The sequence below is a fragment of the Natrix helvetica genome (assembly GCF_964273705.1).
Source record: "Natrix helvetica genome assembly, chromosome: Z".
In the NCBI taxonomy this organism is placed as follows: Eukaryota; Metazoa; Chordata; class Lepidosauria; order Squamata; family Natricidae; genus Natrix; species Natrix helvetica.
Window position 1 is genome coordinate 47846519 of NC_138554.1, and position 14437 is coordinate 47860955.

A 14437-nucleotide genomic window follows, 5' to 3' on the forward strand; every position below is an offset into this window, starting at 1 on the left:
TTAAAAGCCTGTATTTGAACTTGAATGCTGGACATCCATGTGAGGTCATGTCAATAAAAAGAAAAAAATGTGTTAACTTAGAAAAGAACAAGACAGTCAAATTATCAGTATTAATTTTAAGAATAGCTAGCAGAGAGCAACTCAATGTTACATTGGAAAGCAACCAGATATTAATTTATTAATAACTTTAGGATGAACTAATGCCACATTATGGTTTATTAGTGAACCCAATCAATGAAATTGGGTCAAAGATTAACCTGTTGTCATATGATTCCAAAATATTGATAGCCAGTGGCAACCAACATTCCCCTACTGGCCCTCAATAATGCCTTGTTAGGAATAACAAATAAATGTTCTAAGGGAAGCAGAACTTGTTAATGATGGCTGGCCTATAAACTATTGTTGAGGGCACGATGTCATAGCTGCAAAGTCTGGAAGCCAAGATATCAGCTGCTTACCCTACAGACAACCATACATCTGGTTGTCAGAGTTTTCCCTGATCTCTCTCTCTCTCTTTTTCTTGGCTTCAGGAAGAGAGATTAGGGGGTGGGGGAACAAAGTCAAACCTGGTGTGGCTTTGTTTATGGAAGGAAACAAGTCTGCTCCACAGGTGGAAAACAGAAGAGCGTCCCAAACAGAATTCTACAGCAGAAGTTGGCAATGGTCTGGACTAGATGATCTTTAACAATCCCCTCTATCTCTCCAGTTATGAGATAGATGCAGAGGTGAGTTGCTCCTGGTTCATCCCGGATCAGCTGAACCGGTAAGGGCGGTGGTGGGAGGCTCCGCCCACCCACCTGCACGCTTCTGCACATGTGCAAAAGCTCCACATGCGCAAAAGCGTCACACACATGCACAAGTATGAGCAAACTGATAGCGCTGGGATTTGAAACCCACCTCTGGATAGATACATATTGACAGTAGCTCAGAGATACATCTGTCTGGTTTGAAGGTCTCATGTTTAGTTCTTGGCATATTTCCTACAAAGACCTTTTCTACAGAGAAACGAAAAATCCCTAGCCTTCCTCTTGGGAGACATAAATGTAAGAACCTCAGAATCAAAAATAACAAGGAAGAATGAGGAAGGTTAATGATACATGTTTCTAACACGTCTTCTTTTTTTAAATTCTAATCTATTCTCTTTTATTGGAGATTCCTATAACATTTAGTTATAATGTTAGTCAGCGTTCTATCTGCTTTTTAAAATGCGGTTAACTCTGAATAGACATCATCCCTTCCAGCTGCCTCTAAGGCATGAAAAAGTATCTGCTTCCTAGAGAGGAAAGGAAATGGGGCATTGTTGTCCTCTTGCTGGGAAGACCACTAGCAGGCCAGAGTAACAGCCCTGTCACTTTAACAGTTGAATATTTCCAGGCTGAGCTAAAGGAAAAGCCCACCCTCTTTCTCTCCATGCCACTGTCCCAGCTAGAGCTGAAGTCTGCAGGAAGAGAACAAAAGATGCCAGACAGACTCAAAACCCAGCTTTAGGTAAAGCAGGTGCCAGCATCCAGGTGACAAGATATAATGGAGAGCTGAAGTCCTTGAGCAAGGCAGAAGAAGACATCACATCAGAGCTGAAATACAGGTAAGAGGGAGAAAAGTTGTATCTGCTTTCCAAAAATAGACCTCTGAAAATTTTACTGTTCTGGATATTTTTATTTAGAAATGTGGGATAGGGGGAAAAGCAATGCAGTGTCTAAAGGAGAACACCTTGGGGGGAGGGGTGCGTGTGTGCTCCTGTGTGCTTTCTGTATACCGTATATCTTTACGGTATGATCGTTCCAGGTCTTTTCTTAGAGTAAAGATAATCAGAAGTATGTATTTCATAGAAAGGAGTGAGCTGAAAAAGTCTTCAATCCTAGTGAGGAATTCTCCACATTACTCCCAATTAATTTAATGCAAATATTCAATTATTTCTATTCTTAGAGGTTGACTCAGCCTTCCATCCTTCCGAGGTCGGTAAAATGAGGATCTAAATTGTTGGGGGCAATATGCTGACTCTGTAAACCGCTTAGAGAGAGCTATAAAGCACCATGAAGAGGTATATAAGATTAAGTGCTACCGCTATTCTAGAAACTTTACAGGCAAAGTGGAGAGAAACAACTTTTTTTTTTAATTGGATCGCAGTAAGCATTAGTAGAGAATCAACTAAGTAAGGGAATAGAATCATAGAGTCATCAGGCTGGAAGGGATCTTATTCCATTCCAGAGAAATGGTTCTCCAATCTTTTCATGAAACCTTCCAGCGATGGAGCACTCATAACCTTCAGGAAGCAAACTGTTCCATTGATTAATTGTTCTCACTGTCAAGAAATTTCTCCTTAGTTCCAGGTTGGATCATCCTCTGACAAACTTCCACCCATTGATTCTTGTCCTGTCCTTTGGAAAATAATTGATCCTCTCTTCAAGTATTAGAAGATGACTATGATGTCACTATAAACCTTCTCTTTCTAAGACTAAACATACCCAGTCCCTTAACTGTTCAGATTATTATGCAGTTTATTTTTTTATTTGCATTTATAACCCACTTGTTTCTAGATTGGTCCAAGCGGCTAATACTTCAAATAAAATATGAATAGTTAAAACCCTAAAAAAAAAATTAGCAAAAATTATTTCTGCTGCAAAATTAAGAATCATTCTAGGTATAATCGTCTGCATTACCAAAAGGCAACATTTACAATTTATTAAAAAGATTTCCCAATCTGTTTTGAATACACAAATATTCTTTTGCTTTCCTAAATATTTATGCAGCAGCTTTTTAACTACATTGAAATTATGTTTGTTTGTATGTGTGTGGCTATTAGTGAAAATAAAATTGTAAGTAAATAAATGAGAAATGACTGCACATTTTATAAATTAATTATAGTGGGCATAGAGTTATTAATCAATGAATTTGGACTATGAATTAAGGTTTTGGGCTACTGAGTAATCTGATAAATTTATAAATGTGTAAGTGCTGACATATTTCTCTATAATATGAAATAATATAGAGTTTAGTATACAAAAGTTATTCTGGGCTAGAAAAAAAGTATCTGTGTTATATTCTGTAATATATTCTGATTTAACCCACATACAAATCTTTGAATTGAATCACCCTATTACGCATAGCGGGAGATAAAAATCCGAGCAATTTTTATTATTCTATTATTGCTCCATCCTATCAGAAGCGGGTCATCCCTTGAAACTATATGAAAAGGAGAATTCAAAATAAACCACTTCCTCACAAAATTCATAGTATATTTGTGGTAAACAATCTCCCATGAAATCCTGATGGCTACAGATTGTCCTCAACTTACAAACACTCATTTAGCAACCATTCAAAGCTAAAACTGAACTGAAAATGTGACATACATCCAGTCCTTGAACTTAAAACTATTGCAACATCCCCACGATCATATGACCAGAATTCAGGCTCTGGGCAAATGGCGTGTATTTTATGATGGCATCCCAGGGACATGTGATCGCCATCTGTGACCATCTCAGTCAACTTCAGACAAGCAAAGTCAATGGGGGAAGACTGATTCATTCAACAACCATGAATTTAGAATTGCAGTGATTTGCTTAACAATAGTGGCTAAAGAGGTCATAACATTGGCCCATGACTCATTTAAAAATTTTCTTGCTTAGCAATGGAAATTTTGGTGCCAATTCTGGTTGTAAGTCAAGGACTACTTGAAAAGCCACACAAAGCCTCTCATGGTTCCAGAATGTTCTCACAGCTTAGATTCCGTAGGTTTTGCATCTTTCTTCCTACTTTTTTGCTGCAGAAAGTTCTTTTGTGGAAAGCAAGACTAGTTAGCATGGGTTAGATATTTTGATCTAACCAGTGGTAGATATTGTAATTTTTTTTATTGAGACTTTTCTTGTGCTCTTGAGAAAAAGAGCTTTATTTTTAGGATAAAAACTTCCCGCCAGAGCCATTCCTAGAAAATAGAAAATAAAAATGGTGGAAAATTATAACCCAGTGTTGGAAATGTACATTCCTGCCCAGATCTTCAAAGATCTCTGAAGTGAAAAAGAACAATGTGGGAGGCTTGGAGAGGTGGGGGAAAGCAACCTCAACCATTTGTCTTCTAATAAAATGTCTATAGAAAGTTATTTTGGGAGTGTGCCTATTCTCAAAATTCTAATTATGTCCACTAACCCCCCAAACGTTGTGAACCCTTTGCTCTAAAATCATACCTTTTGAAGTGTAAAAGTATACTTGGCTTTTTCTTTTAGTTCCAAAGATGAGCTTCATTCTCTTACTGAACATTTAGCCCACACTGATGTCTGTTTCTAGGCATTGATTTTCTCCAGGGACTGCTCCTGTCTCTGCAATGCTCAGTGGAAATTATTGTCTCAGCCTAATGAAGCAATCTCTCCCCAAAGCAATTTACCCACTTAGCTAACTGGGATTGGGATAAGCTGCAAGATAGTAGTTGAAATTCCTTCTTTCCATATAAGTTAACAACAGACAAAAAAAAATCCATCCCTGTCTTGATGTTGCCAAGAGTTTCATGTTTCTTTCAAAGCAAAATGATTTCTGCTGGAATAGTTGAGATGAGAATGGAGAGAGTGATTCACACTGATCTTTGGTACTGTAGATATTTAGTTCATCCATAGCGTAGCTAATTTGTTCATTCAGTCCCACTTTCTTGAATGCATGTGGATTCTTGGACCACATATGCTACATGGGGATGCTCTTGAGGACCACTCAGAAGCTTTTTGTTAGTTGCGAAGTCATGTCTGACCGATTGTGACCCCATTGACAAGGTTCCTCCAGGCCTTCCTGTCCTCTACCATCTTCTGGAGTCCATTTAAGCTCAGAAGCTACAGTTGGTCCAAAATACACCTGTGCCTTAATATGCCCGTGTAAACCTTTGTTTTTTTAGCTGCACTGGTTGCCAATAAGTTTCTTGAGGCAATTTGAAGTACTGGTTATTTGTAAACCTGTGAAGGCCACCTGGCATAGGTCCTGCCTACTTGAGGGAACATGTGTCTCCCATTGCAAAGGTGCTTTTTCAAAAGACAACTGGACTTCCTTGGTTATTTTCTTTGAAAATGTTTCAGTTCCCCTCCCATCCTTCTGAATAAATGTCTTGGATAAGAAGCAAAATATTTTCAAAGGGAAAAAAATCAAAGAAGTCCAGTTGCCTTTTGGAAAAGCACCTTTGGGCAACCATGATTTGGATGATTGAGAGCCTCCATAGACATGTATCTCCCACAGTTTCCAACATCCTAATCTGTTCAGACAGAGTCAGGTGCTCTGGATCCCATCCATTAAGTAACATCATCTGACGGGATCTGGGAAGTATGATTTCACTGCTATAGGGCCTGCCTGTAGGAACAGTTTCCCTCCTATTCCAATGATTCCAGTCTCACTCTCCTTCTAAAATGCTTTGAAGATCTTTCTCTTCCCCAAAACCTTCAGATACAGTGACTATACAATTCCTTTAGGATGGTGTGTAGAAGCGAGACTGGTGGTGGAGTATCACTTTAAGATTAACCAGGTTTTTGGATTATTTTTTTATATATACTTGCTTTTTATTGCTTGCTGTCCAGAATTCCTTGGAGTTCAGCAGCTCTAAAAATATGCTATGTAAATATAAATAAATATGCAATAAATAAATATGCAGTATTGTAGTGCCTTTAAGATGGTTTAGATGCACAGCTATCAGCAATAAAATTCATGTGGAATTTTATTGCATGGCTGGGAAAGAGGTATTCAGTTTATGTTGCATGTCCTTTGTTTATCTGTGTGACAATTCTGTGAATAAATCTAGACTAAGATAGGCCCAAAATCACGTAATCTGCATCATCTCTAAAAGAAGATTTGAACCCAGACATCTCTTCTCCTAAGCCAGCATGCTAGCCTCTATACCACACTGGCTATTTCAGATAGGTTTGAGGGTTTTTTTTCCTTGAGAAGACAGTCACCACATTTCTAGATATACAGGAGCATTTAGCTTAGAAGAGCCTGACTCTCTTGTGGATTTTACTCAGTTACAACAACAAACCATGGATAACTTTAGGTGTTGCATAACTTAAAACTGTCATGTGTACCTCTTATATTGCTCATAGGTCATTCCCAATAATGCACTTATTTAATTAAATTTAACTTTACATGCAATCCTAAGCTTCTACCAGGATCAAGACCCATCCTCCTCTTTGTAGGCAGAAAGACTCACAACTGAAACAGAAAGATCTCCTGCTATTGCTGAAACATTCATTTTATTCTACACTCCACTATTAGTAGAGTAGATCTCTAGATGGTGGTAGATCATTCCAAATTATTCGCTGCTTGTGGAGGTCCATCATTTGACTGCATTTCTCCTCTATTCCCTCTATTTGTTGTTTAACCATTTGCTTTTAGCAAGTTACCAATTCCCTCAGAGAACTTTATTGAAGGTGACCTCTCTGTTCTTCTTTCCTTTCTCCTGCAGCAGCCATGGGCGAGTGGGGATTCTTGAGTTCCTTGCTAGATGCAGTGCAGGAGCACTCACCCATGGTTGGACGCTTCTGGCTGGTGGTGATGCTCATCTTCCGTATCCTCATTCTAGCCACAGTGGGCAGTGATGTCTTTGATGATGAGCAGGAGGAATTTGAGTGCAACACTAAGCAGGTGGGATGCAAACAGATTTGTTACGACTTGGCATTCCCCATTTCCCATTACCGCTTCTGGGTTTTCCACATTGTAGTGCTCTCAGCCCCAGCTGTTCTGTTTGTCATCTATTCTATGCACCAGACCACCAAGATCAACCGTGGTTTGAAGGAAATTGAAGGAAATCAGGAGGAAGCCAATCAGGCAGGGAGGAAAGTTCAGGAACAATTTGAACTCCAGCCTGGTCAACGAACCCGAAATATTCAAACTTTCTATATAGTCAATGTCATAGTAAGAATCTTGGCTGAGATGGGCTTTCTGGTAGGGCAGTGGATGTTGTATGGCTTCCAAGTAGGATATCAATATATCTGCAAGCATCGTATGTGTCCTCATCTCATTGATTGCTTTGTATCTCGGCCAACCGAGAAGACTATCTTCATTCAGTTCTATTTCATGGTGGGGCTTGTTTCAGCTTTTCTCAGCCTGGCGGAGCTGGCTCACCTTTTGCTCAAGAAGCGGTGCCAGAGACGTCATGTGATCGCTCCTCCTGCTATTGCATCATATGAACAGCAGGACAATTGGTCCAATCAGAAACAAGAGAAATCACAGCACTTTCTAGCCCCACCTGATGGAAGTACCAAAGGGACATCATCTCATGATGGGATTCCTAACCATTATGAATCCAAGGCTCATTTTCATCATAAGAACTCCATCAAGAGCAGCCGATCTTCCCGATCTTCTGCCAGAGGTGACTTAACAGTATAAGAGCAGAGAATAATTCCTTATCTCTTTGATTTGTCCCTGGATGAGCTGGATTCTTCCAGGGCCAGGAATATAAATGGACCTATTTTCAGCTAAAGTTGAATAACTTAGATCAAAAATGCAACATTCTGCACTATGGGACTTGGTCATATTTGTGACAATTCATTATTTACTTTCACATACATATTAAGGGTAGGTTGATATGTCTAAAAATGCTTAAACTTACTACCATGTAAAATAGTTTGATAAGGCTGCTAATATTTTAGAATAGAGGGAGCAAAGAGTGAGATGATTTTCCACTATTTTCCTAAGTAATTGAGCAATTCCCACTTGAAATAGCAAAAGCTGGAATTTATCTGGCTATAGAAGAATATGAGTATCAATGAAAAAAAACAAGCAAGGATACTTTTCCTTTTTAAGCAAAAATGCCAGGGCAGAAAAAATTCAGGCTTTTGATTGGCTGGTCAGTGGATGTCAGGAGTCCTCCGAAGACCTATAAATCAGTAAATGGGTATAAAACAGGGATGTCAAACTCAAGGGCTGCGGGCCAAATCTGGCCCATGGGATGCTTAAATTTGGCCCGTAGGGCCTGCCTGGAAATAGCAAAGGACCAGCTCATAGTGCCTCTGCCAGCCAAAAGAGGGTGCAGGACGGGCGCATTTCCCTGTGCCCCATTTTGGCCAGCAAAGTGCTGCAGTAAGCAATCCAGGCCAAAAATGGGGCGCAGGGGGCACACAGATCCCCCTGCACCCCAGCAGGGTGCTGTAGGAGTTGTCCATCCCATCTCCCCCCCCCCCATGCCCACAGAGGAGAACTACCATGCTGATCCAGCCCTTGAACAAATCCAGTTTCTTCACCCCTGGTATAAACTATTGTTCAAAGCAAGTCTACCTGGCTTCTACTGAGATATCTCTACTGAGATATCCACCACTAATGTGCAAAAGAAACCTGGGGTAGATGTGGTGTTGGATGTTCTCTCACTGTAGTGTATCCTCCAGAGAAACAAAAACTGCACATTGGCACTGAGGGACCTTTGCTGAAGAATTTAAATTTAAACTTTTTTTCAATGTGGGTTTCAATTTAAAAAAACAATAAACATTGGGAGAAGGGTGTAATATGTTGCAGAATAAAGCTTCACTTTAATATCTCAATTTACCAGGATGACTTTGAATCCCACCTGGGATTTATGGACTTCCTTTACGTATAAAAGAGGCAAGAAGCTGTTTTGCTTCAAAATATCCCACTTTCCTAGAAAACAAAGACACCAGTAAGCCAAGAGCAGAAGTCATTCTGTTAGGTTTAGAAAAGGGAGCAACCTAACCTAATTAACTTTGGGTACACAGATGTCTTATGTTGGGGTTAACACAACCTGTGGCTGCCATCTGGTGAATAAACATATGTCTCTGTAGGCAGTCCTTTTCCGATTGGATCCATCATATGCTCTCAAGATATCAAGAATACTTACAGCCAAAGTGTTCTGCCCATGTGTACAATGGGAGTTTTTCCTCTCAGAAAAATATTTAGGATAAATCTATACTCTATAGTAGGGGTCTCCAACCATGGCAACTTTAAGCCTGGCAGACTTCAACTCCTGGAGTTGAACTGGAGTTCAAGGAGTTGAACTCCTATATTACTGGAGTTGAAGTCCTCCAAGCTTAAAGTTGCTAAGGTTGGAGACCCCTGTTCTATAGCGTTGATTTAAAAAAATCCTACCTAAGTGATGTATTGAAATATGGAGTTGCCTTTCAGTAATTAAATCACAAGAGACCTTTGAATGCTGTTTTTGGTGCAGTGGCAATCCACTGGGGCAGTGGTCTTCATTTAGTTACCAATCATACTTATGATGGTGATAAAAAAAATAACTCACATTTGAGACCTTCGGCAAAAGAAAGCTGAAGTAAGCTCAAACTCAATTGCAGTTTCACATAAATACCGAATTTGCTTAACAACTGTGGTTGTTAAGTCCCAATTGTAGTTACTAAACAAGGAGCACCTATACATATTATGAACACCAAATCTTTGATGGCTAGTTCTGAGAAAGGATTAAATGCCCTCTTTTCATCTTGTTCTCCAGCTGTCACACAGCTCCAGAGCTAATATAGATTGCACATATAGCGGGAGACAGACAGAGAGAAGGCTGGTTGCATTCCAGATCCATTCACAGCAAGTCTTTTTTTTTTTTTTTTTTTTGGCTTGTCTTACGTTGAAGACTTACATTAAAGAATAGTTGCTGGAATTGGGTATGTCTAGTTTAATGAAAATAAGGACTAGGGGTGACATGATACCAGTGTTCTGATATCTTAGAAGTTGCCACAAAGAAGAGTCAAACTATTCTCCAAAGCACCTGAGAGCAGGACAAGAAGCCATGGATGCAAACTAATCAAGGAGAGAAGCCACTTAGAACTAAAGATAAATTTCCTGACAGTTAGAACAATTAACCAGTGGAACAACTTGCCTCCAGAAGTTGTGAATGCCCCAACACTGGAAGTTTTTAAGAAGAGATTGGACAATCATTTGTCTGAAACAGTATAGGGTTTTCTGCCTGAGCAGAGAGGTGGACTAAAAGACTTCCAAGGTCCCTTCCAACTCTGTTTCTATTCCATTCTATTCCATACCATCCTTCTATTCTATTCTATTCTATTCTATTCTATTCTATTCTATCCCATCCCATCCCATCCCATCCCATCCCGTTATTCTATTCTATTCTATTCTACTCTACTCTACTCTACTCTACCCTACCCTACCCTACCCTACCCTATTCTATTCTATTTTTTACATCATAGTCCCAACCCTAGAAAGTATCCACCATAGGAACTCCTGAGATCTTGGAGAGGGGTCAGTAGTGGATTGTTTCTCCACCTTGCATCAAAGGTATTGCTCTAATTTCATTGAATGAACTGATAAGTTTCATCATAAAACATATTGCTTTTGTGAGTAATGTAGTCATTTTAATAGCAATCTGTTACATTTTGTACTTTAAGCAACTATTCGAAAGATTTTAATTATATCATTATGCCATGTATTATGTCCTATATTTGGATAGGAAAATGAAAGCACTGGGGCCTTTGCAGATTTGCTTCTGCTCTCATGACAAATGTACAAGAAATTGTGTTTGTTTTTCAGCCTATATGGAGAAGCCACAACAGCTTCTATTCCCAGCTCCTTATACTTTCTTTCCACATGATCCTTTTTTTTTCTCCCACAAGTCTCAGCGGGAATATTTTCATCTGCTTTTAAAGAGAAGTGCACTTTGAACCATCTACACACGCACAGTAATATTTTTGAGACCACAACATCTTCAGGTCAATTTTTAATATCTTCATTACCGAATTCATTTAGTGGTAACCAGAGATGGTTTGCCATTTTTTCCAAGATGCTGATCCAGCCTGAACTAAATTCGTAAGTTCAACAAAATTTAAGTGGCTTTAAAACTGGCACCATAATGTTTGTTATTTTTTACTTTTTCATTCTGGATTATATCTTCTTTTTTAGTCAATGGTCAGTTTATGGGAATCTGGTGGTTACAATGTATCCTGTTAAGCATTCAATAAAATCTTGTACAATATCCTAGAGAAGAGGAAAAAAGGCAAAACGTAGGCTTGATTAAATTACCATTATGTGGATAGAGAACTGGTTGAGCATTTGTGTGCCATTCATTCAACAATGGCAAATTGGAAGGAAACTTCACATGACGTACTGCAGAGTTCAATTCCAAAGCCAATATTCTTCATTTTACTTATAAATGTTTGGATGATGGGCTACAAAATACAATTCTTACATCTGCAGATGACACAAAGATGAGTGATAACAAACACACCATGGAGGACAGCTTGAAGCTTTAGGAGAACGTTGACATACTGAAATAATAGGTAGAAACCCATAAGATGAATTTCAGTTGGGACAAATGCAATATCCTACATTTGAGTAGGAAAAATGAAAGGCACAAGAAAAGAGTAAGAAACATATTGAGCAGCATGTTTGAAAAGGATCTGGGTGTCTCAGTGACTCACAAGTTGAATGTGAGCCAAAAATTTGACATAGCTGAAAAAAACTTTGGATGGCCATCTGGCAAGAATGCTTTACTGGTGGCTTTCTGCCTTGGGCAGGGGTTGGACAAGTTGATCTGCAAGGTCCCTTCTGACCTTTTCATACCATGTATCCATATGTACTCAAACATAGATAAATAGTGTGCATAACAGTTGACCCACAGAGTAGAAGAGGCAGCTGTTTCCTTTTCCTCTCTGTTTAATGTCAAAATATTAAACTTGGAATATTTCATTAAAAGTTTACACACACACACACACACACACAAACATACATACATACACACACACACACATGCACACACACACACACACACACACACACACATAGACACATGCGTTCTGCACTGTTTTATTTTCTAAATAAATTTGCTCATCATGCAATGAACAACTCTGAGGTGATTTTGGACATGGTTGTGTAGTTTGCTAAACCAAAATTGTCAGCCCTTCCAAAAATATATATTTATCCAAGACTATTTTTAATATTTCCAGTGACAAATGTTCCTCTTCTCCTCCCTTGGGACATTATTTCCCTGGTCAATTGTTTTCAGATTAAAGACAGTTTGTTCTCTACTGTATTAACTCTTGGGTAGCATTCAGTAAGACGATGGTTAATAACTTCAGTCTCTATGCATTAAAAGTATTTCACCTACTGGGGTTACAATTTCGAAAGCCTATCTTTCTGTGCTGGAGAAAATTTAGTACCTAATCTATTTATGGATGGAGAAAGGAATTACACTGCCAAGCAGGCACCCTTTCAAACCTCAAATGATGCAGGCTCCAGAATCTCACCCTCTCAAAGCTGTCCAGAAAATATCTTTTGAACCTTGAACAACTGAGAATAAAAAGATGATTGTGGGCTTATTTTTAACCTTACCCTATTTGCTTCAAGCCTTCCCTCTTCAACAGAAAAGAGTGAAGAAAGCTGCTACTAGCTATGGTTCAGTAAACTCAGTTGTTTAGACACATTTTGGCTTATAACTGTCAGTACTGATTCTATGTAGCTTTTCAAACATTCACAATGGGCATAAATGCATATCATCATCATCATTATTGATTTAATCTTCAATTTGCTTCAGTCTAGGACTGGCAAAAAACTTAACAGTTCAAATCATAACTAAGGACCTAAGAGCTGTTTAGGTAATGTCTGAGTATATAGACAGTTCCAAATAAGGTGGATTGATTATTATTATTATATACTTTATTCATGCATCAATGCATCACAAATATTATTGACTGGCACTGATGGTTGATTCAGGTTGCTGCCAGCATCCTAGGTATCAACCAAGTATTTATTATTATTATCATTAATATTATTAGCATCATCATCTTTTATTCATTAAACATGAAACTCAGTCAACTGAACATTTAAAAATGTATCACAAATACCATTGATTGGCACTGGTGGTTGATATGGGTTGCTGCCAGCATCCTAGATATCAACCAAGTATTTATTATTATTATTATTATTATTATTATTATTATTATTATTATTATTATTATTATTATTATTATTATTATTATTATGTTAATCTTTGGTGAGATTCACAGCCTTTGGAGCTGGTTGGTAGTTCAACAGCTGGAGTCCTAACCAAGGACCTAGGAACTGTTAAGGTAACGTCGGAGGATATAAGTTGTTCCAAGTAGGGTGGTTTTTTGTAGAGTCATAATGTTCAAGTCAGGTAAATTTAGAATTTTTAAATAGCGAGGTAGTCCTTTAGGTATTGCTCCAAGGGCTCCAATTACAATCGGGACAACACATGATTTCTTTTTCCACAGTCTCTCAACCTCAATTTGCAAGTCCCGGTATTTTGTGACTTTTTTTTTGCTGTTTATCTTCAATTCGTGCATCACCAGGTATTGCAATGTCAATGAACCAAACTTTTTTCTTTTCAATTATTGTTATATTATTATTATTATTATTATTATTATTATTATTATTATTATTATTATTATTATTATTATTATTATTATTATTATTATTATTATTGTTGTTGTTATTATTATTATTTATTATCATCAGTAGCAGCAGCTCCAGTAGTAATCGCACAGTAAACCAGATGTTCAGACTGGGTTTGGCAGTTTTTGTCTACCTATCAAGTCCTTACCAAGGATAGACAAATCTGGATGTTTGACGGTGTTACAGATATTGTTGCAGGATGGAAGCTGTTCCAAGTAAAGCCGCCTTCTGCAATTGATTGATGGCAAATTTGTCAATGCCGATGGTGTTCAAGTGGCGCTCCAGTTGTTTTGGGATTGCACCCAAGGCGCCTATTACTATTGCTAGTACCTTGCTTGCCTTTGCCATAGTTGTTCTATTTCTATTTGTAGGTGTTTGTTTTTTGTTATCTTCTCTAGTTCTTTCTCTTCTATTCTGCTCTCTCCAGGCACTGCCACATCCACTATCCAGACTTTTTTTGTCTTTCTTCTTCTTATTGTTAAAATGTATATGTTGTCCAACTCCTAAAAACTCTGGACAGTTTACAAATAATTTAAAACACGAAGACAATTAAAAACAGGAAACAAAAAAGGGGAGAGATGGCAGAATATCAAACAGATGGAAACAAAAACCAAACTAGGTTAAAAGGAGGCTTCACTCATTAGCAGCAAAGGCAAAGGGCCATTTAGATCCCTTTGAAACACCAGCAGGACTAAGGCTGAGGATGGGTGTTCAGATCTCAAGGGGTTAACCTTTTTCCAGATGGCAGGAATTGAGAAAGAGAAGGCACACTTTTAGGATCCTGATAGATAGCATTGCTTAATTGAAAGCCAACTCTGCCAGATCCACCAAAATAGACGCTATGCTATGACAAGCTTAATCAAGACTTAACAATACCATAAACGTACCCAATTTGGGAAAATTTTGTTTCTGTTTAAGTGGGAAGCCTTGACACTGTCTAATGAAGAATTGCATCCCCTCATAGTATCAACCTCTGAAGGATAGATGTGCTCAAACCTGCCAACACCAAGAATATAAGACAAAACGACAGGATCAGGCCAAAAACATTCTCATTCAGCATTTTATGTTCTAGGGTAGCCAAGCAGATGCA

General features: G+C 38.4%; 1 protein-coding gene across 1 annotated transcript; it reads left to right on the forward strand.

Moving 5' to 3' along the window:
• Positions 1 to 1424: 1424 nt before the first annotated feature.
• Positions 1425 to 8463, forward strand: GJD3 (gap junction protein delta 3). The gene is made up of 2 exons (XM_081969991.1): positions 1425 to 1585; positions 6425 to 8463. Exon 2 carries the CDS (start codon positions 6430 to 6432, stop codon positions 7345 to 7347), a length of 918 nt encoding a protein of 305 aa, XP_081826117.1. The 5' UTR covers positions 1425 to 1585; positions 6425 to 6429; the 3' UTR covers positions 7348 to 8463.
• The last annotated feature ends 5974 nt before the right edge of the window (positions 8464 to 14437 follow it).

Excerpts from the sequence above, each read along its gene's own strand:
- GJD3 (XM_081969991.1), top strand. The coding sequence starts at position 6,430 with ATGGGCGAGTGGGGATTCTTGAGTTCCTTGCTAGATGCAGTGCAGGAG.